Source organism: Sinohyriopsis cumingii, chromosome 10 (assembly GCF_028554795.1).
Source record: "Sinohyriopsis cumingii isolate HCF-2022 chromosome 10, ASM2855479v2, whole genome shotgun sequence".
Classification (NCBI taxonomy): domain Eukaryota; kingdom Metazoa; phylum Mollusca; class Bivalvia; order Unionida; family Unionidae; genus Sinohyriopsis; species Sinohyriopsis cumingii.
Genome location: NC_142970.1, coordinates 41,762,668 through 41,788,588, shown reverse-complemented (window position 1 = coordinate 41,788,588; position 25,921 = coordinate 41,762,668). Strand labels below are relative to the sequence as shown.

At 36.3% G+C, this 25,921-nt stretch overlaps 1 protein-coding gene and 1 long non-coding RNA gene across 4 annotated transcripts in view; one reads left to right on the top strand and one right to left on the bottom strand.

Annotated features, from left to right (window-relative positions):
• The window catches only part of LOC149789929 (uncharacterized), a 160,198-nt gene that overhangs the window by 34,961 nt on the left and 99,316 nt on the right, over positions 1 to 25,921 (top strand). For all 3 annotated transcript variants that reach the window (XM_089971994.1, XM_089971993.1, XM_089971992.1), the window contains exons 4-5: positions 23,642 to 24,184; positions 25,354 to 25,460. In XM_089971994.1, the coding sequence (XP_089828120.1) occupies positions 23,642 to 24,184; positions 25,354 to 25,460 (650 nt within the window). The remainder of the gene's footprint in view (positions 1 to 23,641; positions 24,185 to 25,353; positions 25,461 to 25,921) is intronic.
• On the bottom strand, positions 16,613 to 21,959 carry LOC149789930 (uncharacterized). The gene is made up of 3 exons (XR_016424013.1): positions 21,809 to 21,959; positions 19,153 to 19,231; positions 16,613 to 17,045 (listed from the first exon to the last, which is right to left on the bottom strand). It is a non-coding gene; the product is annotated as an uncharacterized LOC149789930 (long non-coding RNA).

Here is a 25,921-nt window from a genome sequence, read left to right as displayed (position 1 = left end):
AACGCTGTCCATATGACTTTGTTTTCATAGTGGGAACAATGAGGATACGATTGTCAGAAGAGGAGCGTAAGTAGCTTGCTGGTGTGTACACATGGGTGAGATTGGATAGGTATGTTGGACAAGAGTCCGACAGTGAAACGTAGTACAGAGAACAAATTTTTTGTTTGATTCTGGATCGAATGGATAGCCAGTCTAGGGAATAGAGCAGCGGGGAGGTGTGCTCTGATCGTGGTACTCTAAGTATGATCCGAGCAGCTGTGTTTTGAACCTTTTGAAGTTTCTGGAATAGATATTGAGATGAACCAGACAGAATTGAGTTACAATGGTCCAGTCTTGAAAGTACTACTGAACACACAAGTGTCTTGGTGGCATCAGCTGAAAGATATTTGCGAATTGAGCTGATGCATCTCAACGCAAGATATGCAGCCTTGCATATGTTCATGACATGTTGGTGCAGTGTGAGAGTACTATCCAGAGTAACACCTAGGTGTCATACTGAATGTGTGAATTTAATGTTGGCATTGCTGATATTTATTGTTTGAGGTAAAGGATGTGAATGAGAAAGTCTTTGTGTTGTGATCAGAATGGCCTCAGTTGTATCATCATTCATCTGCAGCTTGTTACATGTCATCCATGATTTCACATCAGAAATGCACCTCTCTACACCTTGGATGGTAGCATCAACTTCAGTTGGGTGGCTAGATTTGTATATTTGGGTGTCTTCAGCGTACAATTGGTGACACACTGCATGATGATCTATGACACTTGAGAGCGAATGAGTGTACAGAATGAAGAGAACAGGCCCAAGAACAGACCCCTATGGAACACCACAACATCGATCAACTAGGCTGGAGTTTATTCTATTTGCAGATACAATTTGTGTCCTGTTGACCAAGTAGGACTTGAACCACAGTAAGGTTGTATCATGAATGCCGCATATATGCTGGAAACGGTGAAGCAATATATCATGGTCTGTTATGTTAAATGCTGCAGACAAATCAAGGAGGGTGTGGACTGTAATCTTTCCGCTATCCAACGCAGAGAGAATGTCATTAACTACTTTTATAATAGCAGTTTCTGTACTTTGGCAAGGGCGATGTGCAGATTGTACATTGCTATAAAGATTGCTTGAATTTAGATGAGACACAAACTGGGATATAACAACATTTTCTAAGATTTTTGATATGAATGGGAGATTAGAAACTGGGCAGGAGTTCTTGAAATCGTTATGGTCTAGTGTTGGTTTTATCAGCAGATGGTAGTTTTGAAAAATGATGGGAATTCCCCTGATGAGAGAGAGCTATTAATAACATCAGTTAGTGAAGGTAATACTGGATCTAAGCACTCAAGCAGCAGTGATGTTGGAATTGGATCCAGTTCACATGACTTTGGTGCACTCTTCATCAGGATTGTACGTACGAAATCCATAGAGACAGGTTCAAATGCTGCTAATGGTTGCCACTCAAATTCTGTATCCCAACTATGGTTGCCACTCAAATTATGTATCCCAACTATATGGTGACGACGAGTCAATTGAAATTGTGGTGTCAAGCTTATCTCTTATGATTTGTACTTTGTCACAGAAGAAATTTGCAAACATGTCCGGAAGGTCGACTGGAGTGAAGGTAGTTGGAAGTGGTGTTGATTTGTTCCTTGACAGTAGCTTGTTAGTAATCTCGAAGAGCTTTTTGCAGCTGGAACTTTCCATGATCTTAGTAGTATAGTGGGCTGATTTCGCTGCATGGCCTATATTTGTGATATTCTTCTTAGCGACATCATAGATTTGCTTATGAATAGTGAGTCTGGTGGAAAGCCAGAGTCGCTCAGCTTTACGGTGGTCTCTTTTAGCAGTGCGAAGCTGGTTTCTAACACTGCTATACCATGGAGAAGACTTTTGAATTGATACTCTGCACTTGGTAGCTGGGGCATGTTTTCCAAGCAATGAACGTAGACAGTTATTGAGTTGTTCTGTGGTAGGAGGTAAGCAAGTTCTTAGGTTAGCTTGGATGTCGTGCATTAGTTTGGTTCTATTTATCATATGGAGGTTTCTCTTAGTAACAGATAAAGGTGGAGGGTTAGGGACTGATATGTCAAGCAAGATGGCCTATAATGCAGAGGTGATCTCATGCAAGGTCATGGGATGCCTGGGAGGACCATAGAATGTTATCATCAGGTCTATGAAGAATCCAGTCTAAAATGTGACCATGTTTATGGGTGGGTTGGTTAACTGACTGTTTGAGGTTGAAAACATTAATGGAATCTATGAGTTTTGATGTATTTGAGTTTCCGGGACAGTCAAAGTGAAAGTTGAAATCTCCAAGAATAATCAGGTTGCCACCTATCAAATTTCCATAGCCCAGGAGATTAGGAAACTGCTCAAAAAAGAGAGAGTCAGCCAGCTTGTTTTTTCTTCTAGGAGTAGGGCGGTATAGGCAGAAAAAATGGACTGACCTTTGCTCCAGTGTGAGTGTGGTCGAAATTGAATGTTGTGGTGTAGTTAAAACGTTTTATCATGGAGTTCTTTGTGATGACAGCAATTCCACCACTGCGACAATTACGAGGGAATGACTTGATGGAGTAACCAGTGGGTGTTAGATCCGCACACTTGGGCTCATCACCTGATGTTTTTAGCCATGTTTCTGTCGGGAAAAATATATCAACATTTTGGTCGTTTATAAAATTAACTATTTCTGTGTGCTTTTCCATTGGTCCAACTGAATGGTCATTGAATAATGCAATGCACAGAAGTATTTCTTGGATAGTTGACACAAAGGTTGATGAATTAGTAGGGATTTGAATTGGGTTATCTAAATTAACGGTCAATTTTTTTTAAAATGGTTGTGCCGAAATAAGGGGGATAACTGGGATTCTTCTTCCTGTTCTATGCCGGCCAGCTTTGAAACAATGTTTCTTTTTTCGCGTCTGTTTACATTTAGGTAATGATGAATGTAGTCCCAGTTCGTTTAGTCTAGATCACAATGTTGTGTGGAGAGCCAAGAATTGATCATTTAAAGCACTTAATGAGGTTCCATCGTAGCATAAACGGGTTGATTGGCGAGTATCACGTGATGGCGGTTTGCTCAAAAACAGTGGAGCAAGACAGCTGAGAAAAAGTCTAATTGTTCTCGTTTCCAAAACAAGAAGATGAAGAAACAAATATGAATTTAACAGCCAATACATAATGAACACAATAACGAAGATGAAAACAGGCAACAAGCACAAATATCATGAAAACGGTCCTAAGAAACGGAACAGGTGCTTCAAGCCAGTTAAGCGATAGCAGCCATCTTGTCTCATAAAAGACACTGTTTATTTGAGCCATCAGGCCTTGGGTCAATATGACTGGCTTCATAGACCCTAGCGACCTGAATGTAAGGCTATAATCAAGTGGGGATAAACCCAGCACACACTCAAGTTAAAGGTAGTTATTCAGTCTGCATTAGCTGTGCCAGGTGTCAGCCAGTCAGTATGTGATGTCAGTAGCAATTGGTCGCCGCTATGAGGTCACATTGGGACACCTAGGCTTTTATTCCCATGCGGAAGGTTAATTAATTGTTCATGAAGAGAGGAAAAAGTGCCTCTCCCTTCATGTATTTAATGTGCTATGCACGTTTCTTAATTAAATGTCCGGTGGTGGCAAGGAGGAAGGTTCGGTCAGGAAGGAGCCTGCTCACTGGGAAGGCACCTTGGTTTATCCAGGGTATAAACTTTTGACTCCCTTGCCAAAAGGTTAATGAACTGTCTTGACTGAGTTATGGAGATATATTCTGTGCTGATTTTTAATAATGATAGTACAGCACCAGTGATCGCTTAGTGATACTCTTTAGGGTTATTTAAACTTTATTGAATCTGATTTGGGTGGGGTGGTTCTTGGTTTGGGTTCACCCATTTGTGTATGGTTATTTAAACTTTCCTAGGCTTGATGGTGTGCCGCTTTGTGCAAGCTGGGCCAGATGGTCCTTGGGGTTTGGGCCACCTAATAGGTATTAATTTTTGGGTTATAAGTTTTCCTATCTTGATCGACTTTGCCGCCTTATGCAGCGAGGCCTGATGATATTGATCTTTGAAGCTATTAGTATGTTGTTATTGTATTTTCAGGCGAAGTCTGATTAAGACAGATATCTTTGTTAAATACTCTGGTTGCTAAGACATGTCAAAGAATTCTGATCTGACTTATTCCCTAATTTTAAGTTTATTAACCTGTCTACTATTTATGATAATTGTTTCTATTTTGTTTTATTTGTGTGATGCTATTTTATTTTCAGGCTCAATCTATTTTTATAAGTCAGATATCTTTGCCGAATAATCTGTTCTTATTTATTCCGTAATTTTAAGTTTGTTAGCCTGTCTACTAGTTTTGATAGGCTGGGACTCATTTTGTTTTGACTATTATCCTAGCTTGTGGATAGAGTTATTTATGTGATGTTATTTTCAGGATAAATCTATTTTGATAAGGCAGATATCGTTGCCAAATATTCGGGTCGCTAAGACATGTCAGCAACATCTGGTCTTGTTGTCCCTTACATTTAGTTTGTTAGCCTGTCACCTAGTTGTAATTAATTGAAATGTATTTATTTATTGTTTAGAGGGTCATACAGTTTTGTTTAAATGCCCCCCCTTTTTTTTCCCAAAGTCGTTGAGGAAGTTTATAATATTTTTATAAGTAATGTCCTTATTTAAATTTTGTTCTTTGGGGAAATCTGGATGGGTCAGTGGGGACCCTATTTTATGTTGTTTTGTCCTAAACCAAGTTATTTGGGTTCAGTTCTTATGACAGGTGTTATAAACATGTTATAAATCTTCTTGGAGTGGACATTGTGGGATTTGCCATCTGAGTTTTTGTTGATTGTCAGATATTTCCCAAAGCTGCTGGCTAATTTAGTTTTGCCTATTAGTATCAGTTTTTGATCCCGACTTCTAACGAGTTCTGGTGGGTTGGTGTGTCTTGCGACCTTATTTAGTATGACGTATAGCTTGCGTCCCATTTTGCTGCTATCCCATTGTTGTTGCCACTTATTGTCAATTTAATTCTGATGCTATACAATTCTTGGATGCTGTAGTATAATGCTATGGAGTCTGATTCGTGGAGATATTGTTTAGCTACTTGGTCTGCTTTATCGTTACCTGCTAGTCCGATATGGGAGGGCACCCACATGAACTATATTAGATGTGTGTTATTTATTTAATTAAGTGGTTGGTTTCGTTCGGGAGGTTGCTTCTTGTGATCATAGACTGGTATGATTTAATCGAGTTAATGACGCTAACGGAGTCGCTAATGATAACTGCTTGTCTATTGTTTGTTAGTTGGATCCATTTTAGAGCTTCAACAATGGTCCAGAATTTGGCTGTGTAAATGGAGCAAGTGACGGGTAATCTAGCTCAGAATTCTGTGTTGGTTTCAGGCTTCACTACTGCCGCAGCAGTTTTGTACGGTTTTGTAATTTTTGAGCCATCAGTGCATATATTGGTGTACTGTATGTATTTTTCTTCTGTCTCGGCTTATATATTTGACCTTATATCATGTACCTATTTGTTGCCATAAGTAAGGTCTATTGTGTTACAGTTAGGGTTACCTCCCATCCATGGTGCTGTGTCGGGGTAACTGCATCATTGAGCTTTTAGAGTGGGTAGGATAAGATCTTTAGCTAGTTCATACATTTCTTTTGCACCAGGTGGTTGTGGTTTCAGTTTTTTAATGAAAGGGATATTACTTTCTTGGATAATTTTCCTGGTGGGGTGGCTTGTTTTGTGGATTGAAACTTGTACGGCATATCGTAATATGATTTCATTTCTTCTTAGTTGCAGTGGTAATTCTCCAGTCTGTATTTGGAGCTCTTGTAGGGAGGTTGAGTTTAGTGCTTCAGTGCAAATGATTAGTGCCATATATGGAATCTAGTTTACTAAGTGATGTTTGGTTAGCTGATGCATAGACTTGGCATCCATAATCTATTTTTGCTCTTATAAGCGCCTTATATATTGTTAAAAGTGTTTCTTGGTTGCCCCCTGCCCCCATATAGTTCACTTGAGGTTTCTTAATAGACACTTAGATCAGCTTTACATTTTTTGGTGAGCTCTTTAATATGGTGTTTCCGTGTTAGGTTTTTGTCAAGGAAAATTCCACAGAATTTGGCTATTTTGACAAATTTTATTATTTTCCCTTGTATTTCAGTTTAGGGTATTCTGTGGTATTTCTGTTGTGTATCAAGAACATAATGGCTTCTGTTGGATATTTTAAAACCCCATTTATCTGCCCGCCAACCTATTTGTTTAAGACTGTCTTGTATTTGAGCATCCGCCTCGGATGCGGGAGGTCGTGGGTTCTATCCCCGGCCGAGTCATACCAGAGACTGACAACAATGGTAATAACAGCTGCCTCGCTTGGCATTCAGCATTAAGAGGTTAGTATTAGGACTGGTCGGCCTGGTGTCAGGATAATGTGACTGGGTGGGACATTATGCTACATCTCTGCGGCATGATGCCCCAGTGATAGACATCAATATAAACTGCCACATTGCAGACATCGTAGTGATATGACTGAAAATTCTTAATGCTGTGTTAAAAATCAAAATCACATCATGCACACATCCTGTATTTGTCCTATTACTGTTTTGCTGTTTGGATTGCCTGCTGTCCAAATCTCATTATCATCAGCAAATTAGGATAGATCTACCTTATTTTTGTTAATTATAGTGTCAAGGTCATTTACCATGATGGTGAATAAAATGGGGCTAAGCATGCTACCTTGTGGCGTACCTATTTCTAGGTTGTATATATCTGAATATTGATCCCCTACGTTTGTCAACATATTCCGATCTATTAGGAAGTATGCTATCCAGTTATGTATGCGGTCATTTATTTGGTATAGATTAAGTTTCGCAATAAGACCTTTGTCCGGAACAAATCAAATGCTTTTTCTAGATCGAGAAATACTGCGATTAGATGTCTATTGCATTTGCATTTTGCATTAAGTGGTAGCTTGACGCTTGCTTCGAGTCTGAACAATTGGTCCAGGGTGGATCTTTTGTTGTGAAAGCCACTTTGTGTTTCTGCAATGTAGTTGTTACTTTCTAGATGGTATTTTAGTCTGTCATTAATCATTGTTTCCATTATTTTGCATATGTTATCAATTAGCGATATGGGTCTATACACATTGATGTCATTTGGGTTTTTGCAAGGTTTGGGTATTGGAATGACGATAGCTTTTTTTCAGCTTTTGGGTAGTTGGCCCTTCTGCCAGCTGTTATTAAGTAGATCTAGTATGATTTTAGTTATGTTTTCTGGGATGTGTTTGTATATTTCATAGCCAAGTTGGTCTTCTCCGGGTGAGGTTGCCTTTTTCATAGCAAGTGCAGCTATCCATTCTGCTATTGTGAAGTCCTCGTTTTATTTAGATTGTTTGGATCCTAGGTCAGAGAAGAGGTTTGGATACTTTTTTCTATGTTTTGGCGGTGCTTTTGGAATTTTTGGGTATTTTTGGAGTTGCTGCTCATGCTTACAACGTGTGATGCTAAGATGCTAAGCAGTTTGCCTTTTCTTTGTTGGTTAGATATCAAGTCAATTTGGAATTGGTTGCTTGCTTTTCCCCTGTATTGCCTTTATCTTGTCCTATACCTGTTTTGCGTTGGTGTTGAAGTTTATGTTAGAGCAGAATGCTTGCGAGGATTTTTCTTCTGCATTTTGGATTATTTTCATTTCTTTTTCCATATTTTTGTAAATCCTAAAGTCAATGGAGTTCCCTATGTGTTTAAATCGATTAAGGGCCTTTTCTCAGTTTTTTGAGCTACTTTACTTTTTTTGTTCCACCATGGGACAGTGCTTTTAAGTTGTTGTCCTCCTGTTCTTGGTATTCTTATTTTAGCTGCCTCATTAGGGCATTCATTAAATTTAGAGTGTATTGATCGATGTTATCATTATAATGATCTGCTAGAGTTATTGTAGAGAGGGCGATTTTAAATTTATCCCAATCGGCTTTGTCACACCACCTCCACCTTGCTATGTTGTCAGTTGGCTATGTTGCGTCCTTATATTGAGGGTGTGTAGGATTGGGAAGTGATCCTTTCCATGGGTGCTGCTTTGATTAACTTTCCAATCTGAGATTTGGGACAATTTAGGAGTGACTATGGTGAGGTCGATTGCTGATAGTGCACCATTGATGGGGTTTAATCTTGTTCCTGCTCAATTGTTAAGGATAACTAGATTGGATTCGTTTGTCCATTTTTCAAGTAGTTTTTCTCTTAGGCTTTGCGTTATTCCTCCTAAACTCGCATTATGGGCGTTAAAATCTCCGCATATGATCAGATTTTCCTCTTTGTCAGTGGTCATTTTCATATAGTGATTGATTGCTCTTGGATTATCTCCCCCTGGGTCATATACGTTTAGCAGTTTTATAGTATGCTGGCTAGTGGTAATCATGATGGTTTGAATTTCTATTTGTTCAGGTGCGTCTTGGTTTTGATCTGGGGTAACTTCTGAGGTGTTTGGAAGTGAGTCAGTAATATAAGTTGCTAACCTCCCTTTTCATTTGCTGTTTGTTCTATTTTTAGTATATACTGTCGAGTATCCTGGAATTTTGGGGGTGATCTGAGAGACCTGAGTTAGATAGGTTTCTTGTAAGCAGATGTCAGGTTTAGGTTTGTTGGAGTTTAGTTTTTGGATTAGCTCAGGGATGTTCTTAATGATCCCACAGCAGTTCCACTGCCACATTATCAAGCATTTACGTTGAGTGGGATACATACTGATTATTTATATTTACTATTGTTATGATTTCGGTATGGTTTATTATGATCTCGAATTTTGATTGGGAAAGAATTTGTTTATTAATTTGGTTAGCACTTGATGAGTCATCTCGATTGGGACATGATCATTTTTTGTATTTTATGCAATGCTATTAGCAAATTCACTAATGAACTGGAGGACAACATTCGTAGAGTACCTATTTTATTTGGTGGCTTGATTATTTCTTTTCTCTGTGTGCTAGTTTTATTTGGGTACTTGGTTTGTTTGATATCTGGGTGCCTGAGTATTATAATGCCTACTAGAAGTTATTGTAGGGGGTATGCTTGGTTTGGGTGGTGCTGTTTTGCTTATGTTAGTTTTTCTGGTTTCTTTATTCTTATTTTGGCTAGTGTTTTGTTTGTTTGGTGGTAATGTTCAGTTCTGAATTTGTGTTTTTTGGAGTGGGTTTGGATTTTCAGATTTTAAATGATATTTAGTCTTGCTTTATACAATGTGTGGTTTGAATCCATATGTTGTACTATAGCAAATTCACGAGCATACAATTTAGGGTGGTGAGATCCTGTACAGTTAGCACCTTTAATTTCTTTACTCCTGTACCGCCCTTTATGTGTACCCACACAGTGGTCGCATTTTGAATTGGTTTTGCAAAAGCTAGTGATTAGTGGCCCCATCCTTTACAGTTTCCACAAAAGCGTGGTTTGTTTTTGTAATTTTCCAGTTTGTATAGCTTTCCATAGGGACCTAATCTTACCACTGGTTCTTGGTGGGTATTGAATTTGATTATAGCAATTGGTGTTTCCTGTTTTGGGGAATTCTTGAGTTTGTATACCCTGTTTATATTAAACCCGTAATATGCAAGGTCTTCTTCGAGGGGTTTGATTGTTTTGAGTTGTTGTTCTCTGGGCAGGCTAAGGACTTTTTTTATATACTGTTGCTGTACTGTTTTGGGTTGTGTTTTGATTGATATCAGTACTAGTGTTTGCAGTTTGTGTAGGTTTCCTGCTTCCCGTGTTTCCTTATAGTGCTGTATGTCTAGTTATAGCAACTCTAATTTTTGCAGTTTGTTCAATTTCCATATACTTATTTACTTTTGCATTGTGCTGCATGTCTATTTTTAGCAATTCTAATTTTTGCGATTTGTTCAATTTCCATATACTTATTTGCTTGTTGGATTGTGCTGCATCTGATGATTATATAGTTTGTGTTGGGTCTGATGAGCGAGAACTCCCCTCCGTGGGCCTTTGTGAGTTCGCTTGCTATGTTATTTTGGTTTAAGTTGATGAATTTTGAGTTTTTGCTAGAGATAAAGATTGTGAGATTGATGGGGTGAAATTTTTGCCTTTGTCTTGGGTTTTGCTCTGTTTTGGGGGTAGGTTTTGGGTCTGGTTTGGTTTTTGATTTTGTCCCCTGTTTATCTGTTTGATTATTTTGGTAACTGGTTTGGTTTTTGTGGTTTCCGATTTTGGGTTTGCCTGTTTAATTTCTTTTCGTTAGTGTTGTTTATGGTTATTTTGGTTTGATTTAGCACATGGTTAGACAGTGTTAGTGGGTTTGTTGTGGGTTGCATTTCTTTGTTTAGTTCTTTCATGGGTAGCTTCCCTCTACCTAAGTATGTTTATTTAGTCACTTGTTTTTTCACTTTTTTGTTTCAGAATTGACTAACTAAACTACCTAAGAATTCTGCCATTTCCCTTTGTTCTTCTTGTTCTATGGTTTTGGTGCATTTTGATGGCCATGGGGTTTGGCTGCAATGAATGGTTTCCTTACTTTTTTGTGTTTTAAAGTTGTGTCAAATTGTGAGGTTGCTGACTGAGAGATTCATTCTATTGCTGTATGATTTTCCTTGGTTTCTGGGGTTTGGATTTTGTAGGTTGGGGTGTGGTTATCAGTTTCATTATGCAAGTTTGTTTTGGTAATTTTGATTGTGATTCATGGTTTTCCAGTGGGTATTAATGAAAGATTTTGGTTGATTTCGTCTATCGAGGGTTTGACTTGTGTTATTTCTGTCCTTGCTGAGTCATTAATTAGAATCGGGAGTGTGTCGTTAAGGTCAATATTTTCTGGTCCTGTACTCGGGTGTAATTTGGAAAAAGTGACGTGTGAGATAAAGGGTGTAGTTGAGTTTGGACTGCTACTCGTGGTTTGAAATGCAGCTAGCTTGGGTGAGTTCATCAGCAGAGGGGTGGCCTTGTGACTGTAAAATTTAATGTTCTGACCAAGGTGTCATTGGTGGTGGTTGGGCTGGTGTCTATGCTCCCTCTGTATGTTATGGGTTGATTGTTTGGCGTAGTTTTTTTGGTGGCTTCCACAGGGGTCATGAGGGTCCTGTTTGGTGTTGGGGTTTTGGCCATTTTGTTTGAGTGGTTGTATTTTCTCCTATCCAAGTTAAATTTACTGAACGAGGCTTTATATGTTGGTTCTGATTTAGACATGTTTGAGTATTTAGTTTTTTTACATTTTGTTTTGTTATTTATTTATTACTTTGCTTTGAAGTATTTATGTGTTATTTGTTTATTTATTGTTTTTACTTGTGTTTAGTTAATATAATATAGGGTACGGTAATATTTGGATTATTTGAATATATTACGGTTAGCTACATGTTTAAATGACCCATTGCATATATACTCACTTTGTTTACAATAGTTTTATTGTCTTGAGGTAATGCCTCTACAGCGGATGTTAGTATGGTACCTAGTGTTTATGATCTCGATATCAGTTGATTCAACTGTTTGCGCCAGTTATCCCTTCCTATGTCTTTGTCTAATCTGATAGCCTGGGGAGGTTTTGGAAAAGGTACCAAATCTGTAATCTTGAGAACCTAGTGTGCGAGTCTCGTTTATTCAGGTGTAGTAAAATTTATGTTCTTTGTTCGGTGAATTTACTTTGTATGTTATTTTAAGTTTGATAATTATACTCTTGTTAGTGTTTTATTTAAATAGTTATTCAATTTTGATTAATATTGATTTTAGAGATTTTACGATAGATTGAAATTCATTATATTGCGGTTGAATTGTTGTGTTTACTTCACATGACGCTTAATCTCAGTGCTTAACAATAATTGTTAGCGTGTAAGAATACCGTTCAGGTGGGTGCTAGCATGGTTCCTAGTGCCTGTTGCGTTTTTAAAAGATTATTATTTCAGCGTCTCAAATCAATTTTCTTAACTGTAGGTATGAGTAAATGTTTGGTAAGTGGCATTATATTAATTTAAGTTACAAGTTTAAAGGTTAAATAGGTGATGGTTTAGAATAAGTATGGGTTAATTTAGTAGATTTGATGTAGAGTTAATAGAAATGTGAAAAACGGCACAGAATAATGGTACCCGAAGGTTTAATAAAAACTTACTATTCCCCTTTTGATTAATAATACCTAATAAAAGTAATATTAGATTAAATGGCGGCGAGGCAGGCTGGTAGGCCGTGGGGCTGGTTGTGTACACTGCTGGGCAGGCTGGTCCAGCTGGTAGTGGTGGCTTTCTTTGAATTTTGCTTTCAGAATTTTTTTTTCCCTGTGGCCAACTTTCTCTGTCTCCAACAAGAGGAATTATGCAGACATTGTCTGAACAAAGCTAGAAAAGTGTTTCTATCACCCAGTTCTTAACTATGAACGTACAGTCAAATCCATTCGAGGACATAATTTGTTTTAACACCTTACCTCATAGAGCATAGTTACAAAGTGCAGCGCGCTATAAATAAAACACCTGTTACCTAGTCGACCCCATACACATAAGCCTGCCTGTGAACTGTTAATCAATGTAGTGAATGTTACGTTTAAGAGCAGTTTTAATCATTTACCATTTTTGGTAAACATTTATTTTATGTGAAAAAAGTCCAATTGTTATAGCTGTGTAATTATTTATCACGGAAGAATTTTTTTATGTGCTTTAAAATCTTGAGAGAACTGGTTCATTGTCATGTCAGTGAGGCCACGTGACCAACTGTAGCTGCCATTTCTCATACTGTACATTTACAAGTTTTTCGTCTGCTTCGACATCACTAAGTCATCTGAATTTGACAATTTATAAAAACTAATTTCTACCTACATCAATATCAAGCCTTTACCTAGGTTATTGAATCTTTCATAGTTGTGATTCTGATCATGAAAACTTCGTATTTAGTGAATGAAATCTGCGACCACCATTTTGGAGAGTGGAGATTATAACCCAGATATTTTAAATAGCAGATATCGACCAGTGCTTAAACAGTGACCAGTGATCTGACATATTTGTCATTAACATAAATGAATGTAGTATCTAACGGGGTTTTTTTCCCGAAGGTGGCGCATCGAAAATGGGCTTAAAATGGCTGATGTTTACATTCGATGTCAAAAGGCGCTTCCATTGGACTCGAGTAGACACGTCAAAAGCCGCTTCAGTGTGACTTGAGTAGAGGCGTCAGAAGGTTCTTTCATGCAAATGGTGTAGAGGCATCCAAAGACGCTTCCATGAGGTAAAGGGTTAACTTTACTGTTGGGGCCCTGAGTGGCCGAGTGGTCTAAAGCGCTTTCCGTTACGGATCACTGCCATCTCACCTCTGTCTGCATAGGTTCGAGTCTTGGATTCGGCCAATGTGGGTATGTGAGAAAGATAGCCAGTAGCTTCTCGAGGCTCGGTGGTTCTTCCCGGGGTTTTCCCGGGTTCTTCCTCCACCATTAATACTGGCCACCATGTATAGCCTATCGTGTGCTGAAAAATGTCGCTAAATCCTACAACAACAACAACTACTTTACTGTTCCATTTGTTTTGCCTGTATCATCCAATTTATGTAAACTGATACAACATTGCAAAGGCTATCTAAATGTCTGCACATGTTTAATTTTTAATCCATTACTTTATACATATGAGTAATTAAGTTCTACTCAAAGGTTATTCACTGCATTCACGGGGACTGACGTAATTATTCTTATTGAGTGAGAGTGGAGAATATGACCCAGTTACTTGAAATAGAAGAACTTGACCAGAGCATAAAGAGCGACCATGTGATCTGATGTAATGGACATTAACAACAATAAATGTATTATCTAATAGGGGATTTTCCCCGAAGGTGGCGCTACGAAAACCTGCTCAAAATGGTTGATGTTTATAGCAGGCGTCGAAAGGCGCTTCCATGAGAATAGTGTAGAGGCGTCAAAAAGCGCTTGTATGTGAATGGAATAGAGGCGTCTAAAGGCACTTGCATGAGAAAACAAATTATTAATTTTTTGGGAGGGGAATATACCGAAAATGCATAATCTGAACACAGATACTCGTAAGGTGTAATTTAGTGTAAACAAGTGTAATGGTTGGTATGTATGCACTAATGTTTAAGCTTCAGTGATTGGTGAAATTATCCAAAATTTTTGCATAAGTACGTTTTTGTGGTCGGCAGTCTAGAAACAATTTCTTGGCAGTCGGGATTGTTTACCACAGTCAACGGTTTGAGTACCAAGGAGTAACAAGTGGACAAAAGTTGCAAAATAATACAAGTACTAGTCATTGGAGATGACAAACCTAATTAAGCAACACCTTTTTATCTGCTTTCTGCCCGATATAAAAAGATCGCCAGATTTATAGTTGCCTTTGGTGGCTAAACATTTGTAATTGTTTCAGTCATGATAGTCATTACTGAATAAAACCAAGAAAAATCGCAATATTTGCTGATTTGAAAGACTGCAAAGGAAAGGACATATTCAGTTCTTTAACCTGGTCAGCTTTGTCCTTTTTTGCAATGTGAATATAGATGGATAGATAGATGAATAGATAGATAGATAGATGGATGGATAGATAGATAGACAGACAGAGATATATAGATTGATAAATAGATAGATAGATAGATGGATACATAAATAGATGCTACTATTCAACTGTTTATCAGTGCTTGGGCAAATTTGTTGTGGATTTGCTTTACCCATGCACTTTGTATGGCAGGAACAGTTTATTAGACAAAATATAGATTTGCAAATAGAGAGGGAGTGGTAAATTTGACAATATGGTATATTTGACCTTGTACAATAATGGGTACGAATTGGCCATCACTTTGGGTATGAAATGACCATCACCTTGAGTATGAAGCGATCAATTTCTACTGGGTATGAAATGACCAGTTTCTACTGGGTATGAAACAATCAATTTCTACTGGGTATGAAACGATCAATTTCTACTGGGTATGAAATGATCAATTTCTACTGGGTATGAAACAACTTGAGTACAGATTGACCATTGGATATCATGAGTTGATTTGTTCACCTCACATGACGGATCACTGCCACCACCACAGAGATTCATATCGTTCCTTACTAGTTAAATGTCAGTCATCCGTGTACTATATTGTATTACACAGTACACATGATGGGAAATAGGATCACTGCCACCACCACGGAGATTCATATTGTTGCTTATGAGTTAAATATCAGTCATCCGTGTACTATTTTATTTTACACAGTACACATATGATTTGCAAAATTATAAGCAATGATACGAGCACCTGTGGTTGTGACAGCCGACATGAATTTATTTTATAGATTAAATCAAGTTGAGATGCAGCTATAATCCATTGAGCAACATACGGTTTGGAATTGTAGTTTCTGAAATTACTCAAAGTAATTAAGGTTCAAGAAAACTTTATAAACTGTTTAGTTGAACAAAATGTTTACAATTGCTGCCACAGGTTTCAATCTCATTTTTGGACTTGTTTCCAGCATGACAAGATCAAGACATGGTATATATGTATAACCTGTCAAAAGTAACCACCCTTGGGAAATGCAATATTGGCCTTATTACACAGGTGACCTCTATACAGAAGTTTATCTAATATTATTATTCTTCTTACACTATCAACAAAGTTGTTTAATCTGCATTATTCAATCATGAACTGTGTAAAGAGTATGTTGTTATATGCCAGTTTAAGCAGACAGATAAAATTTCCCAGATCAAAATTGCAAGCTTGTTTTTTAAAGCTTGCAGCAAGCTTGCTACAAGCTAATTTATAAAGCTTGCAGCAAGCTTGTATTTGGAACATTGCAGCAGTCTTGCACTAGCTTATTTAACAAAAGTGTCATAAATATGCACAGGCTTGTTATTTATTTACCTAGTACAATAAGTATGCAAAGCTTGCACAAGCTTGTTACAAGTTTGCGCAAGCTTGTTACTAGCTTGTTGCAAGCTTGCAGAGATTTCTTGCTACAAGCATCTTGGCTTTCAAAAATCAGACATGATTGTGTTTTCCCCCCTTCTAAAAAAAACCCCTGAAAATGTGAAGGGGGGTCTGGGAGTCCGAAGACCCCTGTCCAAAAATGCATTTTAGACTCAACTGCTCCTGGTGGACCATACTATCGTAATATATTGCAAAGTTTTACTTCATTCCAATGAAGTAACCTGCATATTAAATGATTAAATAATGTAATCTTATAGTTGCAATGCAGTGGAAAACAAATCTGTTCCGCCAAAACATTAAGTTTAATTCCATTGTTCAAGTTTATTCATTCACTGCAAGCTTACCCAAGGCTGCAGAAGTTTTATGTGTTCCCCTAGCTGCAAGTGTCACACCCATATGAAATGATCATGCATCATTCATGAACAGTTCATGAACTTGGTTCAAGAACTATTCATGAAAGTTCATCAAAAGGTTCATGTATTATTCATGAATGTGCATGAACTGAAAACAATCCACAAATTGGATCATCATCATTCATGAACAAGTGCATGAACATATTCATGAACTATGATGAACAAAGTTTCTCAATGATTCATGACTTCATGAACAGTGCCTATAAAACAAAATATGATTACTGACAAGTCACAAATACCTATTTCATCTTGAATCATACAATAACCTTATATGGGGGAGGGGGTTAATACAGTATAAAATGCAACATATCTTACAAACTGTATTTGATTTCAGATAAATTTAAACTGACAAGAGATATTCTTTTTGTTTTTACCCTTAGCAACACTTTTTTTTATGTTCTGTAATTTTTCTTTGAAAAATGTTCAAGAGATATTGGGGCAGTTGCCTGCAATCAACTGTTGAAGCATATTTCATCGTCATTGGGCTGTCTTTCAGCTGGGGTTTCTCCTGACCAATCTTCTTCCAAAGACTGACCTGTCTGATAACTCTTTTGTGAAGACGTTCAGGGCCTATAATTTAATCAAATCCTGTCCATTGTCACAACTGAATGTCTCCATCTGCAACTTAAGTTGTTCCATTCGATTACTGTTTGGATCTTTAACATTGTTGCAGCAGTCACTATTTAATGTCTCTTCCAGTTTTCAAATTTTCGTCCTTAACCTACAAACTTCATCCTCTAACAATTTTTCTTTTCTGCTGTCTGGTCTGAAAAAAGGGTAAAGTTAGTTAATTACAGATAATCTCTGAGCAACATTGTTTTTAGCTTTTAGCACATTATCATTGTACCACACTTTACTTACTGGAATAATATGATCCAACTCAAAATGATTTAATCCCTTATACATAACACTGAGCATTTATATTATTGCAGAATTTTGTCACTAGTTTTATATTAATTGAATCTATCTAGCTATAGGTATAGTCACAGGAAACGGATGTTTATTCAGTAAACTATGACAATTATTTTGACAACATCGTTACATTAAATAACCGCATATATTACAGATAACGGTTATTTCATGCTTTCAAATATTTTAGCCATTTTGTATTGATAAAACGCCAGACTTGTGTGGTATAGGCCCTTAGTATGTCACTAATGCATCCACTCCGACTCCACATGTTGCGTATAGCTGCTTCCGGTTTCATCACGTTGTTATTTGCACCTGTATTGTGTACAGTTTCACTCATTAACTATTTTCTTGAGTTGTATTTTTTTAAAATTACCAAATTACATCAAATTATAGAAATAGTGATGTCATGTAAAAGAAAACAACCTCGAACATCTCAATTCCTATCGATATCGTACCACGTCTGGTATCGAGAACTGGGGGTGGGGGTGATGATGTTTAGTGATTTTCAAAACTTCGATGAGCAAGTTTAAATTAGGTCTGAACAAAATCGTGTCATTAGCTTAGTTATAAATAATATGACATATATAAACCAATAAAATATCCATCTAACTTCTACTGAAATAATCACGAATGACCAAGAAAAAGATACTTTCCGTAATTTTGGTCATCCAGGCTTGGTACGCTTTTCTGCCTAATTTTGCTCTCACCAAATCATTTCTTTCATATTCTTCAAAATCGCTTCTCTACACTTCTACTTACTTTAAAAAAATGATATTGAAAATATTCTCATCTGTCCATTCCATGGAGTCCACAGTTTTTGTTCGAGGTTTTTGCCTAACCATCTGCATGATCTTTGCTTTCTGAGGAAGCTTAACTGTTGAAATCTCGCGCGTATATTGACCAATCATATCACGTCTTCTTTCATAGTCATCCAATCAGGATTATCGTTGTTAATATATTTCGGTTTTTACTGCAAATTGGCAACCAGTGACTAAGTCAGTAGAATATGCAGTTTATAACAGTAATGGATAAAAAAAAAAAAACGTTAGGACAAAGTCATTGAAAGCTTTTTAAAGCAAATACATTTTGTTGAGGCTGGCCAGAAAATATTTTCCCATATTAATCCAGAAATACTCAGGTTAAGTACACAAGTATTGAATTAAAGATAATGTATGAACATTTATACAGTATATCATTTAAAAAAAAACAAACTCACCTTTATTTAAATTTCACTAATATTGTGAGAAGTTTGTATGATGAATTTTCATGAACATTTTATGAATATAATGATATATATTTAATATACATTTTTAAAAGAAATATCTTGGTATTGCATCAAAGTACTTGAATTGTACATGAACCATTAGTTCATGACATTTCAGGAACTTCAAAGATATTATAATAGTTCATAAAAGTTCATCAATGTGTTCATGAACTTCAAGTACATGATTCATCAAAATTCTTGAAGTTCATGAACTTAGCTGAGGAACGTTCATGAACACTTCATGATTTTTCATCAAGTCATGAATTTGTTTTCTTAAGGGCGTGACAGTGATGGTGCATGCTACTTGGATACATGGTCTCAAACTTTCACAAGTAATGGATATATATATATATATATATATATATATATATATATATATATATATATGAAGAAACTTGTTGCAAGCTAGTTTAAATTTACTTTCTGAAACATACAAGAAAGCTTGCGCAAGCAGTTTTACCTTCTGAAGAAAACAAGCTTGCACAAGCTAATTTTACTTTGTAAAGAAAACAAGTAAGCTTGCGCAAGCTAGTTTTAATTTCTGAAGCAAACAAGAAAGCTTGTACAAGCTTGCAAATGCTTGTGCAAGCTTGCGGTTATTTCCAGCTATCTTGCCTAAGCCTACACTTGCTTGTACAAGCTTGTGCAAGCATCCATGTTAGCTTATAAACATTAAACTAGTTTATCATAAGCTTACCTCAAGCTTGCCACAATCTTTCAGCAAGGATGCATTTTGGTTTGCGAAAGGCCATACTTGTGATTTCTAATGCCACACCCTGTGATGTAAATAAGAAGATAAAGTACATGAGGACATAAGCATGAGATAATAAATGTTTTGCACATTGATTCACATGAATTTTCTTTATGAAAACAATGATTTCCTTGTAAAGCAAAAGTTCAGTTTAATTGCATTGATTAGTCTCAGTAGTAATACATGCACGTTGATTCACATGAAATTTCTTTATGAAAACAGTGATTTCCATTTAAAGCAAACGTTCAGTTTTATTGCACTGGCAGAGTAGTCAGTATTGCTTGACTTTACTGATCATTGCCATCTCACTGTCTGGTTGGGTTTAAGTGAGGAAGCTGCCAGTAATTTCCTGTTGGTTCTTCCTCCACGATTTATAATGGCCAGCATATGTATAGCCTGTCCTGCAGAGCAATGATGTTGAGGGGGCAGGGGCCAGTTTTTATGTACAAATTTAATGCTGCAATCAGTTACCTAGTATTAAAAAAATCTTTAAAAATCAAATGGACTGGTGACATTCAATATTCACAACAGTCGTTTATGTATGATTCCTCTGAATTCTATCTGCTCCTGTGGAGTTAAATTACTTTAAAGAATACATGTTGACATGCTATGCAATTGTTTAGGTGTGTCTGTATTGAAATGTGAATATTGTTCTTAAAAATAGGGGTGCAAGACCTTGACAGCTACATAAAGTGCAAGACAGTATGTTATAGTTACCATTTTGTTCCCATATTTAGTAAGTTAAGTCCAAAATATGCTACTTTGTCATTATGTAAACAGTTCTCACATGGAGGTACAAAACACAGTTACCTCCCTCTCCAAAGAACATTACATACAACACTAAGTAATATATGGAAAAAGGAAGGAGATATAATATAGCTAATGCATAAAAATTATTTAAATATACACAAAGAAAGAGAAAAGTATAATAGATGTGACTGACTGCACCATCAAAAATTTAATCAATTTTCCTTAAGGGGGCAGGGGCCAGTTTTTATGTACAAATTTAATGCCGCAATCAGTGACCTAGTATAAAAAATCATAAAAAGTCAAATACACAAGTGAGGTTAACAACGACCATATTTTTAGATACCTATATTAAAACAAAGCATAAGAATAGTATTCACTTGACCAGAGAAGTCAATGGCAGTTTATAGTAAAAGAAGTTTATGCACCCCAACCCCTATCTTATACATGCATTTTTCACATCCAAATGCCATTTTTGACAGCATGTGGTGCTCACAGTGCAAATGCAAGCCCATTCCCTGGATGAACATTTTGAAAAACATTGTCTGCTAAATAGTTTGATGTGATTCAGAATAGTTGTCATCCAAGCCGTTTTTGAGATACACTACTTGCCTTGAACCCACGTGTCTGCTGCTATTGGAGGCTAGCTCTTCTTCCTAGCCAACTATTGGTATTTCACTATCAACATACTGCAGAGCAACTATGGAAGGTGTACATGCCTGACATCAATTTCAAGAACAATACAAGCCCAAAACACCTAGTTCACAAATATATCCATATCTCGAAACAGTAAACAATAATAGCTGAAAAAGTCACACCATAGCCTTAAGTTAAGAAATTTGCCAGGGGCCAATTTACGAAACTGGACCCTGCCACCTTAATTTGGCTGAAAATGGTTAATGTCAAAAGTTGTGTACATATCACATATTTAGACATGATCTAGTACAGTGGTATAAAAGAAAACTTCTTGTTCACAAAACTAAAAATGGCATTATGCTTTTAAAAAGTTACCTCTTTGCGGCAAAAGGCACTGCATTATTTACATTGTGAATTATGACTGACTGCATTTCTTAAAAGATTTCAAATTGTTTGCAACCTACAATGCTTTTGGTCTTTGTTTACCACCATAGCATCAGTACAGAATCAAAATTCCTTTACAGTGTTTCATGAATGTCAAGAAGAGATCTGGAAGTAATAAATTTTAGGAGGGAATGACAGAAATACTATGTTAGGTGTCAGTGACAGAAGTGAAAAGTTTCTATAAACTCTTCTAGCAAACTTAAAAAAAATCACACATTTAAGTAAATCATGTGCCTTAGAAGTACTCTTAGACTGATATAAAAGAAGTGGTTCTTAACTTTTCATTATCATTCTGGAGATGCTAATAGCAGCATCAGTGTTGTGTCAGTGTGTGTTGTGTGTGTGTGTGTGGGGGTAATCACAACACAAGTCTAGCTAGCCTGGAGAAGTCAAAGTTTAATCAATTAACACTAAACAATGCTGGAATATTGATATACTGATGTGTGGGACCCTAAAACGTACGACGTGACATATCAAATAAATTCATTGATACATAACCAATGAAATTGACCATACGTATACAAATTACTCAATATAATTTAACAGAGAAATTTCTTCTCAGACACCAATTTACTTACAACTGTCTTTAATCTTTTCTGGAGTTTACAATATCATAGTAAATAATAAGATAAGGTATAGAACAAATATTTAATGTGGAAAATCCAGTTCAAGGTAAAAAGCACTTCACCGGTTTGGCTTTTGATAAGCACGTACCATAAAACAACTCCTGCAGAAGCTAAATCTGTCTGTCAAAGTCACTTTCTTGTGCACTTACCTCAGAATGAGTATCTGGATGAGATTGAAGCTATTGTTTCTTTCAGCATGGCTAACCGATTAATCCTAATCTCCTACCTTGCAAACTGAGACCTGCAAAAAGAAAAGAAACCAGTGATATTGATGTACTTTTAACATTCAGTGAAAACATAAGACTTTCAGAAGAGAAACTGTATGTGTATTGTCAAATGCATGAAACTGCCATTTAATTTTAAGCTTTTTCCCCTTTGCTCACTGAACCCAGAAATTTCAAGATATATGCATAACACTGAAACCTTTCCTATTATCACCCAAGTGTGAGATATGAATCTCTTATGTCAACTTCAGAGTAGGGTCATGAAGGTAGAAACTATGTCGGTGTGCTAAAACGTTCATTCTTCTCACCAAAATATAGCAGGTAATATGCCATATGCATCATTATTTCTAAGACCGTTCCACTGGTGACATTCAATATTCACAACAGTTGTTTATGTATGATTCCTCTGAATTCTATCAGCTCTGTGGAGTTAAATTACTTTAAAGAATACATGTTGACATGCTATGCAATTGTTTAGGTGTGTCTGTATTGAAATGTGAATATTGTTCTTAAAAATAGGGGTGCAAGACCTTGACAGCTACATAAAGTGCAAGACAGTATGTTATAGTTACCATTTTGTTCCCATATTTAGTAAGTTAAGTCCAAAATATGCTACTTTGTCATTATGTAAACAGTTCTCACATGGAGGTACAAAACACAGTTACCTCCCTCTCCAAAGAGCCTTACATACAACACTAAGTGATATATGGAAAAAGGAAGGAGATATAATATAGCTAATGCATAAAAATTATTTAAATATACACAAAGAAAGAGAAAAGTATAATAGATGTGACTGACTGCACCATCAAAAAATTAATCAATTTTCCTTAAGGGAGCAGGGGCCAGTTTTTATGTACAAATTTAATGCCGCAATCAGTGACCTAGTATAAAAAAATCATAAAAAATCAAATACACAAGTGAGGTTAAAAACGACCATATTTTTAGGTACCTATATTAAAACAAAGCATAAGAATAGTATTCACTTGACCAGAGAAGTCAATGGCAGTTTATAGCAGAAGAAGTTTTTGCACCCAACCCCTATTTTATACATGCATTTTTCACATCCAAATGCCATTGTTGACAGCATGTGGTGCTCACAGTGCAAACACAAGCTCTTTCACTGGATGAAAATTTTGAAAAACATTGTCTGCTAAATAGTTTGATGCAACTCAGAATAGTTGTCATCCAAGCCGTTTTTGAGATACTCTACTTGCCTTGAACCCACTTTGTCTACTGCTATGGGAGGCTAGCTCTTCTTCCTAGCCAACTATTGGTATTTCACTATCAACATACTGCAGAGCAACTATGGAAGGTGTACATGCCTGACATCAATTTCAAGAACAACACAAACCCAAAACACCTAGTTCACAAATATATCCATATCTATAAATAGTAAACAATAATAGCTCAAAAAGTCACACCATAGCCTTAAGTTAAGAAATTTGCCAGGGGCCAATTTACGAAACTGGACCCTGCCACCTAAGCCACAAAAACAACCAACCAACTCACAGTGACTGCCTAATGCAGTGAGAAACCATTATTAAGTGATGTAAATCCTGAGGTCTGACTGCAGAAGGCAGGTGACCATTATATATGTGACATTTATGAAAGAAATTAGAATGGGTCAGATTAGTACATCCTTTGAGGCAAGGTGATATGGTAAGGTCAATGTTTGGACAGTGTGTGTGTGTGTGTGTATATATATATATATATATATATATAAGAAAGACAGATATGTTATATTTTCTCTTTTGCAAGATTCCGAGCAATTGTCCAGACTTCAACGGCTGATAAAACTGTTGTCTGGACCAGATCAGAAGTCTGATGTCAGCCAGGAACAAGAAGGTCATAGAGACGATATCTACCAAAGGGAACCAGCTTCTGAAGACGATATAACTCATAGCAATGATACATCAGCTAGTCCAATACCAGAATTGTCTGTTATCAAGGTGGATAGTGGACATGGTGTGGAACATTCATACCAAACAACAAGCACTGCTACTGTTCCACTGAGTAAAGAAAAGTTCAGTGAGAAAGAGAAGAAGAAGGATGCAGTGATGGAAATCATCCATTTGATAAATGAACATGCTGACAAACTAGAGAAGGATACAGTGAAATATGCAGCATTGTCGATATGGGATTTTGCAGGGCAGTATGCCTTCTACACGACTCATCAAACATTTCTAACGAGTCGTGCACTGTATCTGTTGGTCATAGATCTCAATCAGCAAATCACAGATCTCATAGAAGATGACAAATGTTTCCTTGATATGGATGGGATAAAACCATGTAAAGTTCATGGTAAGTAGAACGCTTTTAGCCATGAATAACAAATCAGGAGAATGGGAGTGCATAGAGAGCTACAGAGAAAGGTTTCTCTTGAAGCTTTTATGTAATAAACTACGACTACTGTAGTTCTAGGGAGCTGTTTTGAAAAAACTTTAAAATTACATATTGACACAAGTTTAAAAAAGGAGTAAGAAAGTAAAGGGTATTGCCATTTGCACTAACGTATAATGCAATTGGTTATTGACACACATGTATAATGTATACTAGAATAAGGAATATTGTTGTTTGCACTAAATGTATCATGTATACTGGAATAAAGGATATCGCTAGTTATTGACACTACATGTATAATGCATATTGGAACAAATGGTATTGGATATTGACACTACATGTACAATGCATATTGGAACAAATGGTATTGATTATTGACACTACATGTACAATGCGTATTGGAACAAATGGTATTGGTTATTGACACTACATGTATAATGTATATTGGAACAAATGGTATTGGTTATTGACACTACATGTATAATGTATATTGGAACAAATGGTATTGGTTATTGACACTACATGTATAATGTATATTGGAACAAATGGTATTGGTTATTGACACTAATGTATAATGCATATTGGAACAAATGGTATTGGTTATTGACACTACATGTATAATGTATATTGGAACAAATAGTATTGGTTATTGACACTAATGTATAATGCATATTGGAACAAATGGTATTGGTTATTGACACTACATGCATAATGTATACTGGAATAAGGAATAGTGTTGTTTGCACTGAATGTATCATGTATACTGGAATAAAGGATATTGGCTTTTTACATGAATTGTTAATGTGTATTGGGATAAAGGATGTTGGTTATTTATATTAAATGTGGAAAACATATCAACATAGTTCCAAAGCTGATTATATCTTTGATCAGAATATGTTTAATTTGTACAGTCTAAACTATCAGATATTTAGCACACCACAAACAAGTTGTAAAATATAATATATGTGCATTTTTCCATAATTATTTGCTTGCAGAACTGAAAATATGTGTATTAATGGATGACCATCAGGAAATTCATCTAGAAATGAAAATTATTATTATTATTTATTTATTTATTTATTTACTTGATACAGTTATATAGTAAGTAGTTTCTGTTTTTTTTTTTTCAGACCTGGTTGAGATTTGGATGAACTCAATACACACCTGTGCACCATCACTTCATGCCAACACTCCTCATGTGATTCTGGTTGGCACACATGTGGATAAGCTTTCAGAGGTATATTAAATTAGAATTTAATTCTTAAAATTTGCATTAATGATTTACTTAAAGTTGGTATACACAACTTTGCCTATTGTATATTTTCCTCATTTGTCTTGTTTGAGGATATGAAGAGGAGAGCCTGAAAGTATTAATTGAAAGTAATAAAAATTGAATTGATAAGATTTACGTTTTGTTAATGTCCATAGAGACAGCATCAAGTCAAGACCCGTCATGTCCGATCTTAAAACTGTTTCTGAAATGAAAATTGGACAATTAATCCGGATTTAAAATCCCTTGACCATTATGATCAACATGGACACCCATTCAGGTCTTAAAATGTCTTTATCATTACGATCAATACAGACACATCATCAGACTTTAAAATCCCGGATTCATTATGATCACTACGGACAAATGTTTAGTTCCATATGTTTGTCTTCCTCATTCATGATTGTTGTCTCTAGAACAGACTTGAA